Genomic DNA, 17,293 nt, shown 5'->3' with positions numbered 1-17,293 from the left:
GGCGGCGACGGACCGTGGGGCCGGAAGTAATGGACCGGGGAGGGCCGCTGCTTCCGGCCCTGGAGCAGCTGCCGTCTCCTCAGCGCTATGGCTGCGTTTCGTCGGCAGGTAAGCTAGCGCTCGGTGCGGGGGCCCTCGCGAATCGCGGGCGGGCGGAGTCGCGGAGGAGCCTCTGCCTCCGGGGTCTTTCCGGCCAAGTGGTGGCGACTTGCAGCAGGAGTTTTCTCAGGCGGTCTGAGCACGCTGCGTTGGTCTTGCCGGCGTTCCTGGACCTGTGGCTCTGCTCCATTCAGCGCGGCTTTGGCCAGGTTTCCCGGCGGAGGGGCTGCTGGACCGTCAGCGGGGCGCGGGCCGGGGCTGGAGAGCCGGGAGCGCTGGGGCTTGACTGGCTGGCCGGTGCTGCAGTCGGTGACGCTGGGGGCAGGGGGCGGGAAGAGGTGGGACCCATGTGAAGGTTTCTGAGGGCTTCGGTGATTTTTGCTTAGTTTGTTGAGCACTGGCCTGAACCACTGAAGATTTTTGAGGTAACAGGAATTCTGTATACAAGTTGACTGTCAGACTAAATTATGGTTGACCCTTGAACAACCCAACTGAAAATCCGCATAACTTTTGGCTGCCCCAAAACTTTACCAATAGCCTACTATCGACTGGAAGCCTTACTGATAACATAAACAGTCGATTTAGCACATATTTTGTACGTTATGTGTATTATAGGCTGTATTATTACAATAAAGTAAGCTAGAGAAAGGTAATGTTACTAAGAAAATCATAAGGACCTTGGCTGTGGACAAGATTTTTTTTTTTTTTTTTTTTTTGAGACAGTCTTGCTTTGTTGCCCAGGCTAGAGTGAGTACCGTGGCGTCAGCCTAGCTCACAGCAACCTCAAACTCCTGGGCTCAAACGATCCTGCTGCCTCAGCCTCTCAAGTAACTGGGACTACAGGCATGCGCCACCATGCCCGGCTAATTTTTTCTATATATATTAGTTGGCCAATTAGGCCAATTAATTTCTTTCTATTTATAGTAGAGACGGGGTCTTGCTCTTGCTCAGGCTGATCTCGAACTCCTGACCTCGAGCAATCCGCACACTTTGGCCTCCCAGAGTGCTAGGATTACAGGCGTGAGCCACCATGCCCGGCCAAGATTTTTCTATATATTAAAAAAATCATAAAAGAGAATATACTATCAAGTGGATATGAATCATCATAAAGGTCTTTAGGCTGTGAAGGAAGAAGAAGAGGAGGGGTGAGTCTTGCTGTTTCCAGGGTGGAAGAGGCAGGAGAAAATCTGCATATAAGCAGAACCCAACAGTTCAAACCCATGTTGTTCAAGGTTCTGACAAGATTCTTTTTGTGCAGTGAATTTAGATACATGACTCTGGGGACTAGTCTGAAGTCCAGGCATTACCAGGTGGCCTAGAAATAGTTTTCCCTGTCCCTGCCATTGGAGGAACAAACGTTAATACTGCACCTGCTCAACTCTGATCTGTATGCCCTTTAAACATCCTGTTCTCGCTGTGTGAACTTTTATGTATGTAGACTTTTTAAGTTCAGGTCTGATTTTGCAGATTGCTTATACAAACTGTTATGTTTGTGTAGAACCAAGGAACTAAATACCCTGGCTCAAAAATCTTGTGGTGTCCGTTACTCTTGGGTGGTGAGGAATTGATTCTCTTTTGGTTCTGTGTGTTACAGGTCCTTAATTGCTGCCGCCTCGTCCCCCTAACTTGGGCCCGTATGGCTAGGGAGACTGCTTGTGTTGGAGAACGGAAAACAATGACTGCTTCTTTGTGGCGTAAACTGACTACAGCCTCCAGCAGAGGGGACCTTGAGGAGTTATCCTGTGTGGGATCCAATAAGTACGTGAAGGAGCCGGAGTGCAGGGTGAATCTTGTTCTCCTTGAGAAGCAGAGGGCTCCTGTGGATCGAGGGTCCTTGGAGCTAGAGAAGGTCACCAGTTCCCTCCTGGACATGGGTTTCAGTGATGCCCATGTTAATGAATTGCTCAGTATACAGCCAGGTGCCAACCCTCAGCAGTTGCTGGACATCATTTCAGAGTTTATACTCTTGGGTCTGAATCCAGAGCCTGTGTGTGTAGCCTTGAAGAAAAGTCCCCAATTATTGAAGCTGTCTGTAATGCAAATGAAGAAGCGCTGCGCATACCTGCGAAAGCTTGGACTTGGAGAAGGTACAGAAAGATGCAGATTTATTTATTTATTTATTTTGAGACAGTCTCACTCACCTGCCCCTGCTAGAGTGCCATGGTGTCAGCCTAGCTCACTGCAGCCTCAAACTCCTGGGCTCAAGCGATCCTTCTGCTTCAGTCTCCCAAGTAGCTGGGACTACAGGCATGCACTGCCATGCCCGGCTAATTTTTTCTATATATTTTTAGTTGGCCAATTAATTTCTTTCTATTTATAGTAGAGACGGGGTCTCGCTTTGGCTCAGGCTGTTTTCGAGCTTCTGACCTTGAGAGATCCGCCAGAAGATACAGATTTTATATAGTGTGAGAGGAGTCAGGGTTGGGGAAAGAATAACCTGAGGTTAGATGGATTAGGGAAGGTTTCTGCGGAGGTGTCAGCTGTTCCTAGGCAGGAATGTGTGGTTTGGTTTGGAGGAGAGGAGGAGGAGTCATCTCTGCAGAACGCGTTGCAGGAGGGAAGTGGGCACATTAAGACCAGAAGAGAGAACTGAATGCCAGGACAGAGACTCTTGTCTATTCACTGTAGGGTGGGGTCTGTAACACTTAGAACAGTGATGAGCACATGGTATGTGCTCAGTAGATGAGTGTTTACATGAGGTGTTGACACACATATGTATATGTAAACTTTGATATTTAAATCAGCTTGAAGTGATGTTAGTGCTTTGTCTGCGTATGGTGTAAAGCCAATGGCATCGTCCCTGGTGAAGCATTAGGTTCCAGCCAAGTGCTCTGATTTACTGTAGAACATGAGCGATCTTACCAGGTTCCTGGGAAATGGGTGGAATGGTTGTCCGTTATAGCTAGTCCCACCCCCGCCCCCACCAGTGTTCACATTTCAGGAATCCTTGGATCTCTTTAAGGGCCTTCTGGAGAAGGGGGTTGGGGGCTCATGAAGGTCTCCAAAGACCCCTACTTACTTTGACCAGAAAAGTTCCACCGTTATTTATTTCTTTTCATTAATGACTCTTGCTAGTGAGAATTTTTGTTTTTTGGTGGTGGGAAGGTTTATGACCCCACTATTTCACAGTATCTCTGCAGGCTTTCTTCTCTAGAAGACAAGCAAAAAGCATCCTATACTTCTCTTAACAGAGTACTTCTCACGATGTGCTCTGAAAGGCTAAACTTAATGCATTATGTGCTGTGGCTGTTAATTAGCAAACTCAGCACAGCCTTAGGATGTGAAGATAGAGCCTGAGATTCACTCCTCACACACTAAGACAATTACCAACTCAAATGTTAGGAAAATTTTTTTTTTTTTTTTTTTTTGAGACAGAGTCTCACTTTGTTGCCCAGGCTAGAGTGAGTGCCATGGCGTCAGCCTGGCTCACAGCAACCTCAATCTCCAGGGCTCAGCGATCCTCCTGCCTCAGCCTCCCGAGTAGCTGGGACTACAGGCATGCGCCACCATGCCCGGCTAATTTTTTGTATATATATTTTTAGTTGGTCAATTAATTTATTTCTATTTTTTGGTAGAGACGGGGTCTTGCTCAGGCTGGTTTCGAACTCCTGACCTTGAGCAATCTGCCCGCCTCGGCCTCCCAAAGTGCTAGGAGGAAAATTTTTATTAACAGTTTAAATAAGTGATTTAAGTTTCTAGTTATTAAATTTTGCTCAGCTATCCATAGGAAGAACACATACTCCAATATGCCTGGAATAGTCCCATTTATACCAGTTACTGATAGGGCCTCTTTCACTCAGAGTGCCCTTGTGTGGATAGAATATATGGTCATGCAGTAACCAGACATCAGCATTTGTGGCCGTGTGTTATTATCACCATTGTTATGGAACTCCTTCTCAATGAGTTCAGGCTCCCAGCTCTTGTGAATGCTTCAGTGACTGTTTTACTATAGAGAAAAACATCATCCCAGAGCCCCAATATGGGGAAGCTACTCTCCCGTCTTACTGTCTGATCTTTGAGTAAATCTCTGTGAAATTCTTTTCTAGGTGAGGAGGGCAAGGGGAGGCCTAGAATACAAAGTTGGTTCCTTTCAGATGGGATGCCAGAACAAAGCAGGAATTTAGGGAGGGAGGGCTGGTGAGTCTGAGAAGGAAGGAAGGAAGACAGTGTGTGGGGGGAATGTGTCCTTTCCATGATGCTTCTGGAAAGATACATCTGAAATTGGCACTTGGTCTGTGGTTGTAGAAGATCCTTGTTCATTTTTTAAATGATTGCTTAAACTAGCAGCACATGGGGATTCTGGGATATCCTGAAATTATGTGCTTGCCTTTTTTGAATGTTCTGCAGGGAAAATAAAGAGGGTGCTTTACTGTTGCCCTGAAATTTTCACCATGCATCAGCGGGACATTGATGACATTGTCCAGGTCCTCAAGGAAAAGTGCCTTTTCACGGTCCAGCAGGTAACCAGTATTTTATACAGATGCCCCTCTGTTCTTCGAGAGGAACCCAGTGAACTGGAGTACAAATTCCAGGTGAGAATGACTGACAGAATGGTTGGGGTAGTAAGGCAGGTTTTTCATGAAGCAGCGAGGGTCACACACCTCACTTTCGAGTGGGCGAGGTGAAAGGCTTAGATTCCTTTTGTGTGCACTGGCCAAGGAGAATCAGGTTCTGGTTCTTTTGGGTTTTCACTACTGATCAAACCTGTTCTGCAGCTTTTCTGCCATTAATAGTGTATAACGTAGTCTCATTCTTGGAGTCCAAGTGGGGACTCTGGTTGAAATAGCTAATTTTAAAATAGCTAAAACCCTCTTATCTTAAGAATCTATTCTGCATATTGACTTTGAAAATGTAATTGTGACAGTTGTCATAATGTCTTAGAAACAATTATGACAGCTTAGGTCAAATTCCAAGATGTTTTCTGAATATTCTTGCCTATTCTTTCCATACTCATAGTTTTCCTTCCCCCGGCCAAGGGAAAATATAACTTCTCCTTCCTGCCCCTTGATTTTGTGCTACATTTTTCTCAATATAAATTTGAAAGTGCTTTGAAAACTGCCATCCATCACACAAACATCAGTATCATAGAGTGGGTGTTCTCCTGCTGTTAATTGGGCAGTTCCTTTTGAATGCTTTGGGACAGCTTAGGTTGATTGTGGATTATGGAATGATAGGTTTTAAGATTCTGTACCTGGGATTACTAAATGGGTTTGTGTCTTCCAGTATGCGTATTTTAGGATGGGAGTTAAGCACCTGGATATAGTAAGGAATGAGTTCTTGCAGTACTCAATGGCCAAGATTAAGCAGAGGCACGTGTACCTGGAGCGCCTGGGACGGTACCAGACCCCAGATAAGAAGGGGCAGACGCAGGTCCCCAACCCGCTGCTCAAGGACATCCTCAGAGTCTCAGAAGCCGAGTTTTTGGCCAGGACAGCCCGTTCTTCTGTTGAGGAGTTTGAGGTTTTTAAGAAGCTCCTGGCTCGGGAGGAAGACGAGGAGTCTGAGAGCGGCTTGTCAGATGACAAAAGGGCAAGTCTGGATGAGGACGAGGAGGATGAGGAGGACGAGGAGGATGAGGAGGACCAGCTGTGAAGGAAGGACTGGGCAGAAGGGCGTGGAGACAAGGGACGTGTCTCTCCCCTCAAAGTTCTTGGGACCTTCACCTGGATCATGTTCCATTGTAAAACTGGTCTTTTGATGTAAAGATTGTTACAAATCGCCTAAGAAGTAGACAGGACAGGAAACGCGTCGTCTGCCCTGCTGCCGAGTGTCTGTGTGGGCCCTGTTCCGTCCTAAGGAAAAGACTGGCTGGGAGCCGTCAAAATCCAGGGGACTCAATACATGAACATTTGGTTTTATTCTAAACGTTTTGGTGATGACCCCATGACCGGGGCGGATGGGGTTCCTCCTTCTCACTCAAGAATCACTTTATGTTTCCTTCTAGTGATAAACATAAAATTATGAGAAGGCAGAATAAGGTTTTAGAACATCATAGCACTTTATTTTATGAAAACAAGTAGCAGGTTTTCCACAAAAATACTTGTTTTAAATCCAAAAGTATCTTATTGCTTCCTAACTGCATTCAGTGTACAGCAGAGTAAAAGGAAATTGATTAATAATGTGTGGTCTAATTTCGCACAGCTTCTAAGGCCAGCAAAGCTCTGGCCTGCTTTTCTCTGCCTTTGTGAGGAGCAGGCCCTCCTGTTGGGGGAAGTTGGCTTTTGTGCCAGCTCCTGGCCTGTGGTCACTTGCTTGGCATCTTAGGCCCTGTGGCCTGTATGGCCAGAGCGTGCCGGCCTGGGGAGTGGTCTAAACAGTTGTCTCCCCTGCCTGGTAACAGATGGGCTTTGAGAACCAGGGGAGAGAGTCACAGAGTGGGGTGGGCCGGGCCAGGGTGCAGGAGCTCCCCACAACCCCCAGGGAGGAAGGGCCACCTTGGGGAGCCCTCTGGGTTTGAGGAGCAGTTTGAAGTGTTGGGAAGGGAAACAGGAAATCGACATAAGCTGGGGGTGATTTCTGAGGTAGAGGCCTGGCGTTGATGGCGTGAGCTGTCAGAGGGGCCTAGAGGATTGGCACAACCTAGAATGTTCTAGGAAGCCCTTCCTCAGCAGCTGGCATGGGATTGAAGCAGAAAGTATTTTTGGTGATGGGACCCAAATTCAGATCTTGTTGGCAGCATTTTAGCAATTATGTGAAACGCTGATGCTTGGCCTTGGTTTTCCCACATAGACCGAGTAAGAATCCTCCAAGGCCACCTTTCTCACCTGGGGGGAGTTGTGACCCTTAGGGGACCTCTGATGATCTCTGGAGATGGGGTGTCATGACCTCAGGGAGGACGCTACTAGGACCTAGAGAGCAGAGGCCAGGGACACTGCAAAACATCCGACAGTGCGTAGGACACCCCAGGAGAGAGTGGTCCAGCCCAGAAGGTCAGTGCCAAGGCTGAGAAACTGCTCTGAGGCCCGGCTCGATAAATTAATGTGAATGTGTCTATTTGTGACGACGTCAGATTATAAATGGACTTAACAATAATAGTATCATTTTATTTAAAAGAAAAATAGCTGGTTTTTCAATGGGTTGCTTGCCCCTGGGCATTGGAATGCTCTTGGTGGAGCTGAGCCGCGTTTCCTTGTGGGGACTCAGCGCTGAGGTGTGGATGCCTTTGCTTTCCCCAGCAGGCTCTCGTCAGAGCAGGACTACAAAGAAAGAGCTGTTTTCTGCAAAAGAAAAGCAGTAGCTCAGTGACTCGCTCCACATCTTGAGTCAGACATCGGTGGCAGTGGTTTGCCAGTGGGAGAGTTTCCACTCAGGGACGGTGCAGGATGTCAGCGGACGCCTGGATGGGGCCTCTGGGAGCTGCGGGCACGGAAAGTTTCCTCGCCACGCCGGCAGCCCACGTGCAGTGGGGAGCGAGGGGTTGGTCTCTGCTCTCTCTCTTGGCCACAGGCAAAACTGAAAATGAGCATATTGCGCTCTGGGCCAGTGTCTTCATTTACTGTTCCATTTTGTGGCATCTAGATGACCACCACTTTCCCTGGAACCTAAGATGTTGTTTTTGTGCCCAAGCAGAGGACCGAGTAGAACCCTAAGTCTGTGCGTGGTCACATGGTCATCCCCAGTCTCGATTAGCACATGGCTAACTCAACAACACATCAATTAATTTTGACACAGAAATAAGTCTTTATGCCCCTGGTGATTTTTGGCTTCTGTTAGTGCCCATTTCCTTGAGTGGACTTTTGAGTATTTTCAAGGAAAACATTTGAGTTTTAAGATGGAGCCACGTGACAAAAACAAGGGTGGCTCGTGTGGAATGTTTCAGGAATAAAGTGTGATTCCTTTAGCATCAGGACGTCTTTTACGGTACACTTAATTTGTAAGACATCAGAAAGGGTGAATCGTGACAACACAGCACCAAGCTCAGGATTCAGTAGACCATTTCTTGTTGAGACAAAGGCTTCCAAGCTAAAACCTGGAGTGTGTCAGCATTCACTGCGTGGCTGAGGGGCTCGAGGCCGTAGGAAGTAGAAAGTTTCATAGTAGAAAGTTGCATCTACTTTTCCAGTGATACCACCATTTGCGCGTAATGCCGTAGCTTACACAGACGGACGGTGCCTGGGCCCAGCGCCGCAGCTGCAGCCAGCAGTGTGCGTTGGTGAGCGCAGCTTTCTCCGCTCACCAGCGTCCAGACCCTTCACCACGCTCAGCCTGCTGCTCTCAGCTGGGTCTCCGGAGACCCGGGAACGTTTCTGGAGTACAGTTGAGACTTCTTGAAACGACTGTTCCTCCTTTTTGGAAATGACAAATTGCATCATACACAGACATATGCACACAACATTTTAATAAAAAATAAAGCCTAAAATAGACTCTAACTCTTAAAAAACCTTTTTATAAAAGAGGAAGGGAAGGAGGCCCTCGTTGTGGCTGGAATGCTGACAGGGTCCTTGATTTCCAGTGGGGCCAGCTGTTACGAGACTCGACACAGGAAGAGGTGGGATTGGCTTCTTTGGTTTTGACCTTACGTGCAGGGAGAAGACAGCTGCTCAGAGCATGCTGGAAAGCAGATGTGGTACAATGATGCGGTGTTCTGCTTGTGAGGATGGGAACACCTGAGACTGTTTGCTGCCTGGTGCCTAAAACAGCATTGCTCAAGTCGTGCACTAAAAGGAACCTTGAACACTGTCCAGCCCACCCCGAGCGCCCATCTCTGTTACACCGAGACGTGTGAGGAGGAGTCTGCTGCCTCGTGGCTGTGTGCCTTGGCTTTCCAAGTAGGGGTCTGGATAGCTTTTCTCCATGAAAATTCAGGGGTCTTCAGTGCCGTGGTGGTGACCTGTCATCCAGGGGATAGCGTCCTTAGCATAAGACCGGAGCGTGGGTGATGTCGTGGACCAGGGGTTTGCCAGCCATGGCCCATGGGCCAGTTTGGCCACCCCTCATTTTTGTAAATAAAGTTTTATTAGAATACGGCTATGCCCACGCAGTTCCCCGTCTGTGGCTATGTCTGTGCTACCGTGGCAAAGCTGAGCAGTTGCCCCCAGGACCTGTGGTCTGCAAAGCCAAAACTATTTACTGTCTGGCCTTTTACAAAGAAAGTCTGCCAGCCCTGCTGCAGACTGGAAGCGTCTAAATTCCACCTCAGTCTTCGTTAACATTTCCTCTTTCAAAATGCACGAGTCCCCGTCATGGGTCCTAGGCCTGTGGGACAGTGAGCATAAGGAACGGCAAGAACAGAGCAGAGTGAGCTGTGCGGGAGCCTGGCCTGCCTTCCAGCCTCACCCCGCCTCAGCCCCTCCGCCCTAGTCCGTGGCAGCTGCCCGTGGCGGTTCCTTCTCAGTTCGTTAGGTCTCAAGGGGACAATTCTTCCTCTGGCGTTGGAATCTGAGGGCGGGTCTCTGAACGCTGCAGAAGTGTGACTGGCACCTCGCCAGGCCTGGCTGACGACACGCTGCCATCTCTCACGCAGGGGCACCGACCACAACCTGGTGGTAGCATGGGCTGCTTACATGCAGCACAGGGCTCGTAGGTGGTCGGTCTCCGAGGCGTCCCCCAGGGTGGGCCAGTGAGTGCGCAGCCTGGCCGTCTGCCCGCTGAGGCTTGAGGAGAGAGGTCACAGAGGGGACTGATGCCAGCTAGGACCCGGTCTCTCAGGGTGTCCTTTTCAATCCAATTTTTAGACCTTGTCTTTCCTGGGTTTTAGAGATTCTTGAGGTTGGTAGAGTGTAGCAAGAACGTCCTAAATCCTTTGAAGAGAAAACAAAGCAGGGAGTGAGGAAAAGGATGGTCATACCCAGTCCTCTTTTACCACTTCAGTACAAGTGGCGACTATAGTCAACAGCCACAGATGAACTCGCACAGCTGAGCAGCGACTATAGTCCATAGCCACAGATGAACGCGCACAGTGACTTTAGCCAACAGCCGTGATATGAAGGCACACAGCTGAGTGTCAACTTTAGCATTAATAACAAAACTTGACTTTTCTAATTTTTCATTTATCAAAATAAAATTGTGAACATTTAAAAATAACATAATGAAACATATATGTATATGTTACCTATTCTGATTTATATTATAAGTAAAGCTGCCTATAAAGTAAAACAAGCTTTCAGTGCTTTCAAGCTTTCCTCATCACACAAGAGCAAAACGGATTTGTCGTCAATGCACAGCACAGACTGTCGTGTGGACTGTGAGTGCCGGCTGTGGCGAGGGTTCACGGCCGGTGAGCGCCGTGCCGAAGTGGTTAAAGGGCAGCCTCCGTTTCTCTCAGTGATGCTGTTTAGGTCTTTGGGGACCCCTGGAGGACCCGATGCTGTTAAAGCGTCGGGGTCTCACGTGGCGGTGGGTGTGGGGAGAGGGATGAGCGTGTTGAGGAAGACAGTCCCACATCTGGCTCAGCAGTGAAGCTTCTGGGTTTGGAGCCAGCAGGCTGCTCTTCCCTGCTCTCCTCCGCGTGGTGACAGCCCTGGGTCTTTCTGCGCATCCAGCTGCTCTGGACTGGAGAAAATCCTTGTGTCGTTCTCAGGCGGGTGTCTGTGAGGGTGTGTTTCTGTTTCCTGCTTTTTTGTGTTTCCCCATAGGTGTTCTGTAAGCCAGTACTTGATAATGTAACAATTAATCGAGGGGTTTCTGATTTGTTTTTATAGAAAAGGATTTCCTGAGCAAGTCTTTAATAGATATATTGATGTGTCAGGTGACTTACTGTCACATGAACGTCTCAAACACGAATTATGTTTGCGGGTTCTTAGTCCTGATACAGGCATGTGCTGCATAGTGATGTTTCATCAGTGACGGGCCACACGTATGAAGGTGGTCCCGTAAGACTGTAACGGAGCAGAAAAACTCCTATCGCCCAGTGACATCACAGCCGTCGTGGCCTCACGTCGAAATGCATCCCTCTCATGTTCGTGGTTGATGTTGGTATAAAGAGACCTGTGCCGCTGGTCATACAAAAGTAGAGCACATACGACTATATACAGAACATAATACTTTGATAATGACAACCATGTGACTAGTGTATTCGCTATACCGTCAGTATATACTTTCTAACCGTCACTTCGCAGTATACTACTCCTCCTCATAAAAAAAGAACATGACGGTAAAACAGCCACAGCAGGTCCTCCACGAGAGTCCCGAGGAAGGGGAGTCACAGGAGTTGGCAGGTCCACGCGCATTGCTGCCCCACAGACCTCCCGTGGGACGAGACACGTGGTGCTGACGACCCTGACCCTGTGCAGGCCTCGGCTGGTGTGTGTGTGTCTTACACTCTTGCACAGGCTGGAGTGAGGGCGTGATCACAGCTCGCTGCAACCTTGATTGCGTGGGCTAAGGCAGTCGTCCTGCCTCACCTCCCAAGTTGCTGGGACTGTAGGTGTGCACCACCACACCCAGCTCATTTTTAAAATTTTGTTTATTTTTTTGAGACAGAGTCTCACTCTGTTGCCCTGGCAACAGTGCCATGGCATCAGCCTAGCTCACAGCAACGTCAGACTCCTGGGCTCAAGCGATCCTCCTGCCTCAGCCTCCCAGGTAGCTGGGACTATAGGCATGCGCCACCATACCCGGCTAATTTTTTTTCTATGTATTTTTAGTTGTTTGGCTAATTTCTTTCTATTTTTAGTAGAGACTGGGTCTTGCTGTTGCTCAGGCTGGTCTTGATAATTTTTAAATTTTTTGCAGAGATGGGTTCTTGCTATGTTGAACTCCTGGCCTTGAGTGATCCTCCTGCCTCAGCCTCCCAAAGTGCTGCGATTACAGGTGTCAACCACCATGTCTGGCCTACGTTTTAGTTTTTAACAAAGTTTAAAAAGTAAAAAAAAAAAAAAAAAGTTAAAAATAGGAAAATTCTTGTAGAATAAGGATATAAAGAAAGAAAAATATCTTTGTACAGCTAGCTGTACAATGTGTTTTAAGCTAAGTATTACTACAAAAGAGTCAAAAAGTTAAAAAAAATTAAAAAGGTTATAACATAAGCTAAGGCTAACATGCTACTGAAGAAAGAAAAAAATTGTTTTTTTAATGAATTTAGTGTAGGTAGCCTAAGCGTGTAGTGTTTACAGAGTCTGCAGCAGTGCACAGTACTGTCCTCACGCTCGCTCACACTCACGCACACACTCAGAGCAACTCCTGTCCTGCAAGCTACACTCACTGTAGGTGGCCTAGACAGGTGACCATTTTTTGTCTTTTTTTCTATTTTGCTATGTTGACCATTTTGCTATGTTTTCACTGCACCTGTTCTGTTTGGACACACAGACACTCTGTACTGTGTCACAGCTGCTTGCAGTGTTCAGCGCAGTGTTGTGCTGCTCAGGTCTGCAGCCAGGAACCACAGGCTCTGTTGGTAGCCTAGGTGTGTGGTAGGCTGTGCCACGTAGGTTTGTGTGCGTGTTCTTGTGTTCCTGCACGACAAAGCTGGCTCGTAGCACATCTCAGAACACGTCCCCGCAGCTCAGTGATGCGTGGCTGTAGTGAACGGCTTGCCAGCCTTGGGTGTGCTCGAGGGTGTGTCTGGAGGGTGCAGCGGGAGGGGGGGTTGCATAGACGGGAACTGTGCTGTCAGCTGCTGTGTATCACAGAGATTGTCCACACCGGGAACAGCACGGATGTGCTGGGTCTCACAGGCCAGCTCTAGGGGCCTGGGTGTCTGATGCCAGCCAAGCTCTAGCCCTGGCCTTCCCTCCCTGGCCGGTGTGGGAGCGCTTCCTCGCGTGAACCTGGGCCTGGAAAGCTCCTTTCCTGCCGCTTGTCTCTAAAGGTCTCCGAGTGACATTTCTCCTTAATTTCCTGAGCCGTGTGAGGAGATGTTGCTCTGTGAGGCTGCCTCCCTCTCCTCTCTTGCAGCTCCCGGAAGGCTGCAACTCGGCTCAGCAAAGGCGTGTGAGCAGGGAGCTGTCTTGGGCCAGCCAGAAATGCGCCTTTCACTCCTCGTGACACTTGGGAAGAAGTTTCAGTCTGCGTGAAGCTGACTGTAGGCTGTCGATGGGTTACTGTGGCATGACCCAGTGGTTTCCAGAGCGTTGTGGAGGATAACAACGTTCTTTACGATTCAGCAGAGTCTGTGTGTGGGGAGGGGGGCGGGATGGTGGTCTGGTTGCCAAAAAAGTTTGGGGAACGCTGAACCGAACAGAAACGGAGTCAGAACATTTCTTTCATTTCAGGGTTTATGACTGGGAGTCGTGTGTCCATTGTGACTGTCCTAGCAGGAGACAGTCTTCAGGACCTTTGTGTTAGGTGGTCAGGGACCCGCCCCGTTGTTCTCCCATTGGGGTGCCATTCACAGGTCTGGGAGGCACCCACCTCCCTCCCAGCGCCGGGTGGCCTTGCAGCCTCTCGAGTGCCCACTTCCCTCCTCCCACTGCGGCTGAGCAGAAGGGCTCTTGGGCCCGTTTCCCTCCAGAGAGTGGCATTTGTCCCCACCCCCAGAGAGTCTCATTTCCACTTGCAGATTTATTTGTCAGTAGCTAGACCAAGTTTATGTCTGTTCCCCGCTGGGGAATTATGAAACCTTCCTGGTTTGCCACCCAGCAGCACACACCGAGCTTTCCTTGGCAGTGTGCAGGGAGCAGGCAGCAGCGCTCTGAGAGCCGGGCTGGACAGGGCCACCTCCCGCTTCCCAGCCGCTCTGTGGCGGGCAGTAGGGGGACGTACCTTAAGATTTCTCCAGTGTTTGACTCTTACTGTGTTTCCTGAAACAATCAGAGAATAGAGGTTCAATGAAAGAGACTGTGTGCCTTGAACCCTGCAGGCTGCCTGCCGAAGCCTGCCTCTGGCCACACGCACCCCAGGGCAGGGGGCGCCACGAGCGCAGGCCCCTCACCGACACGAGCACTGCAGTGCGTGTGCGCCCACCTGGCTGGAGGCGGCGGTAAGTGGGGAGATGGGGGTGGCAGGTGGGTGGGCGTGAGCTACGGCGGGAGAGAAGGGCCTGCGGGGAAGGGAGCGGGAGCCACCGCAGGGAAGGGACAGGCAGCGTGCTCAGGCAAGCGGTGCTGCCACTGTGACCCTGCTGTGACACTCCGTGATGCAGAACGAGCACGCGTGGTAGTCACGGGTCTGTGAAGACCATGACTGAGGTTTGGACTCGGTTGTTTTGAAAGCATTTGATGTTCTGAGGCAGAGCTTTTAGTAGCGCCCACACAGCAGTAATTGTTGTGATGGCTGTGTGTGAGTGAATGAAAAGTAAACAGATTTGCTGTATTTGCATATACCTGGGTGTCAGCAACACGCGGTCTTCCCAGTGGTAGCAGCGTGTTCTGTGTGAACATGCGTGACCCAGGGGACTCCCCAGCCAGCACGCCCAGCCATACCTATCCATGCGTGTTCACATGCACAGCACAGGGACACACAGCTCCTGGGTGGAGCATGGCTGCATGGGGCTGCGTGTCTGGGCACATGGATGTCTTGGCCCAGCCTGCATATCCCACAGCACTCGGTCCCCAGGGCCACCCAGCACCCTGCGGCCCACATGCAGGACACGCAGGGGCCTCCCCGAGACGCACCTGTGTGGGGCTTTCCTGAGGCTTGTGCTCTCACAGCTCTCTTTGAAGCAGACGTCCTGGTGAACCTTGTAGACTCTCTTGTACCTGTCGTCACAAGAAAGCTCTGTAAAGCCAGACGGGGAAGCAGAGCGTTGCCCACCGATCAACCTCGCTGTGTGGACCCATGGGGAACATGAGGGTGTTCGAGGGAAGAGCTGTTATTTTCCTAATAAAATATTTCCTCCTACAGATGCATTAAAATACACAACATAAAGGTCCTGTGATTTTTTTTTTAAAGTTTACTGATGTGTGATACACATAGAATATACCCATTTTAGTGTACATTTTGATGAGTACTGACAAAGCCATGTGATATTGAAAGATAAAAAGACATGTCTTTGCTTGAGGCCACGTGGCCCAAGGCCCTGGGGGGGAATGACCCACTCTTCTGCTTCTCGGGTCTTCTGTGGAGAAGCTCGAGAAGCCAGGGCTGCATGTGTGGGCGCCACAGGGCAGGAGGCCTGATTTCAGCCCTGCCTCTTCCACTCATTCACTGGGCTACTCTTGAGCTTTTAAGCCTCAGTTTTGTGTAAACTGGGGATTGCTCACACTGTGTCTCTCACAGATTTGTAGATGAGCATGAGTGGAAGGTGCTGTGGCTCTTGTCAAGGCTCTGGAATGTCAGAGCTGTTTAAAAGGGAAACTCGAGGGGTTCAGTGGGCAACGCTCCAGTTCATATGCTAAGTGCGGCAGAACCTTTAGGATTCTAAACCCAAGGTAAGACTTTCTACTTCTGGCCATGAGACAGTAACAGGGTCTGGAATTAACCTCTTAGTGTGAACAAAAAGAGAACTGGACAAAATATAGGAAGTAACTATTTTCAGATGTTAGAAAAAGACTGTGATCCCTAAGAGAAGAGAAACAAATGAGACGAGCCCTATGACCAGCCCAGAATTCAGCCCGGGGCACTGTGAGGACGGCTTTGCAGACGGGAGGGATCCAGGCAGTGGTCACTCGGAGCTGAGGACCGACTGGAGTTGTGGAGGCAGACACTGGAGAGGGGAGGCTGTGCAGAGGAAGAGCTCCAGAAGTCTGCACACGGGTCCCCATGGATGAAAATCACGCTGTGCAAGCAGGGGGTGAAACCCCATGTGGCTGGGCAAAGAACTACTGAGGAGTTGAACAGGTCCCAGAGCAGAGTAGAGAGACCTTGTTTAATGACAGGCTGTCCCATAGAAACCCCAGAAAGACCATACCATCCAAGTGGGCCAAAATCCACCCCAGAATAAAGGCTACTCCAAACCACTCTCAAAAGGCACAAACTATACTCAGCTAACCACCTTGCAAAGAAAAGCCAACGTTCTTGAAAAGAATACAAAAAAAAAATCCAGCACCCAGTGACATAAAGTTTATGATATCCAGCATCCAATAAAAAAATGAGACATTCAAAGAATCATATGAAGAATCAAAAAAAGAAAAAGTTGCCCAAACCTGGAGAAAAATAATTCAATAGAAAAAGACCCCAAAATGCAAGTGATGACAGAAAATAACAGATAAAGATCTTCAAATATCTGATATAAATTGGGTCCACATGTCCAATGAGACAAATGGGTGATCTAAGAAAGAACTAAATGGAACTTCTAGACATGGTAAAACATAGTGTCTAAAATGAAAATTTTATTGGATAGGATCAGTGGTAGATTAGATACTGCAAAAGAAAAGAAAAAATCAAGAACCTTGAATGTACAGCAATGGAATCTACCTAAAACGAAGAGCAGAGAGAAGAAAGACGGAAAACCTTGCAAAGAGCTGCGGTGACCATGGGACACGGGCACAGCTGGAGCCCCAGAGGGAGGAGAGAAGCAGAGGGACAGAAAAAAACACATCAAGAAATAATGGACTTAACATTTTTACCCCCATAATATGCTGAAAGAAAAAAAAAGAAATGGACAGATGTCTCTAAATTTGACAAAAGCTAAAAATCTAGAAATCCAAGGAGCTTAACAAATTCCAGAGGATAGAAACACACACATAGCTACGCCACAGCACATCATAATTACACTGTCCAAAACCGGAGACAAACAGTTACGCTGGCAGGATGGTGGCTGAGCCCGTAGCCGGGCTCCGGGAGGTGAGACAGAGCCTGTGAGCTTTGAAGGTGAACGAAGGTCACTGTGACACCTGTTTTCCAAAGCCTTGTCGAAGCTGGCAGTGAGAACGCCAGGACCAGCACCGCGTGCGCTGAGCACAGCGGCAGCGCAGACGGGCGTCCTTCCGCTGTGGCTTTCAGAGTATTCATCGCCTCAAGTGTGGCAGCCACATTTCGGAAGAAGGAATGAAGACTGTTCAAGGAAACAGATGAGCAGTAGCAAGTGATGACACTGAATGTTTACCTGATGCCATGAATTAACATCACCATAAATTATGTAGAAAATTAAAAGAACAGAAATAAAGAGAAAAGGTAAAAGCAACCGCCGGGTGGGAAGACACCGAGTACAGTGGAGCACAGACAGGAAAGACTGCCGTCTTCCCATCTGAAGCCCTGCACACCGGAAGACAGAGGAAGGCCATCTTTAAAGTGCTGGAAGGGAAAAAGCAGCTGACCACCGGGAACTCTGTATTCAGCAAATAATCCTTCAAAAATGGAGGTGAAATGAAAACCTTTTTAGACAAAAGCAGAGAGAATTCACTACCAGCAGACCCGTGCTATAAGGAATGTTACC

At 48.9% G+C, this 17,293-nt stretch overlaps 2 protein-coding genes across 3 annotated transcripts in view; one reads left to right on the top strand and one right to left on the bottom strand.

The window, feature by feature from the left end:
- MTERF4 (mitochondrial transcription termination factor 4) lies at positions 1-9,066 on the top strand. The gene is made up of 4 exons (XM_012755688.3): positions 1-108; positions 1,694-2,186; positions 4,447-4,631; positions 5,323-9,066. Exons 1-4 carry the CDS (start codon positions 88-90, stop codon positions 5,689-5,691), a joined length of 1,068 nt encoding a protein of 355 aa, XP_012611142.2. The 5' UTR covers positions 1-87; the 3' UTR covers positions 5,692-9,066.
- Positions 8,421-17,293, bottom strand: part of SNED1 (sushi, nidogen and EGF like domains 1) — a 67,870-nt gene continuing 58,997 nt past the window's right edge. Inside the window, exons 29-31 of one of the 2 annotated variants that reach the window (XM_020288078.2) lie at positions 14,592-14,675; positions 13,741-13,778; positions 8,421-9,839 (exon numbers count right to left, since the gene is read on the bottom strand). In XM_020288078.2, coding sequence (XP_020143667.2) covers positions 13,742-13,778; positions 14,592-14,675 — 121 coding nt within the window. In that variant the 3' untranslated portion in view covers positions 8,421-9,839; position 13,741. Of the gene's footprint in view, positions 9,840-13,740; positions 13,779-13,818; positions 14,676-17,293 lie in introns of those variants that run through there. The other variant, XM_076006122.1, reaches the window with a different exon arrangement.

The sequence above is a fragment of the Microcebus murinus genome, chromosome 8, assembly GCF_040939455.1.
Source record: "Microcebus murinus isolate Inina chromosome 8, M.murinus_Inina_mat1.0, whole genome shotgun sequence".
Classification (NCBI taxonomy): Eukaryota; Metazoa; Chordata; class Mammalia; order Primates; family Cheirogaleidae; genus Microcebus; species Microcebus murinus.
Note: the sequence above shows the minus strand (reverse complement) of the source record. Positions and strands in the feature narration are given on the sequence as shown.

What these genes read in the sequence shown, in the direction of transcription:
- MTERF4 (XM_012755688.3), top strand. Translation starts at nt 88, where the DNA reads ATGGCTGCGTTTCGTCGGCAG. An exon ending in AAAGCTTGGACTTGGAGAAG is followed by an intron (nt 2,187 to 4,446) that starts GTACAGAAAGAT and finishes AATGTTCTGCAG; the next exon opens with GGAAAATAAAGAGGGTGCTT. An exon ending in AACTGGAGTACAAATTCCAG is followed by an intron (nt 4,632 to 5,322) that starts GTGAGAATGACT and finishes TGTGTCTTCCAG; the next exon opens with TATGCGTATTTTAGGATGGG.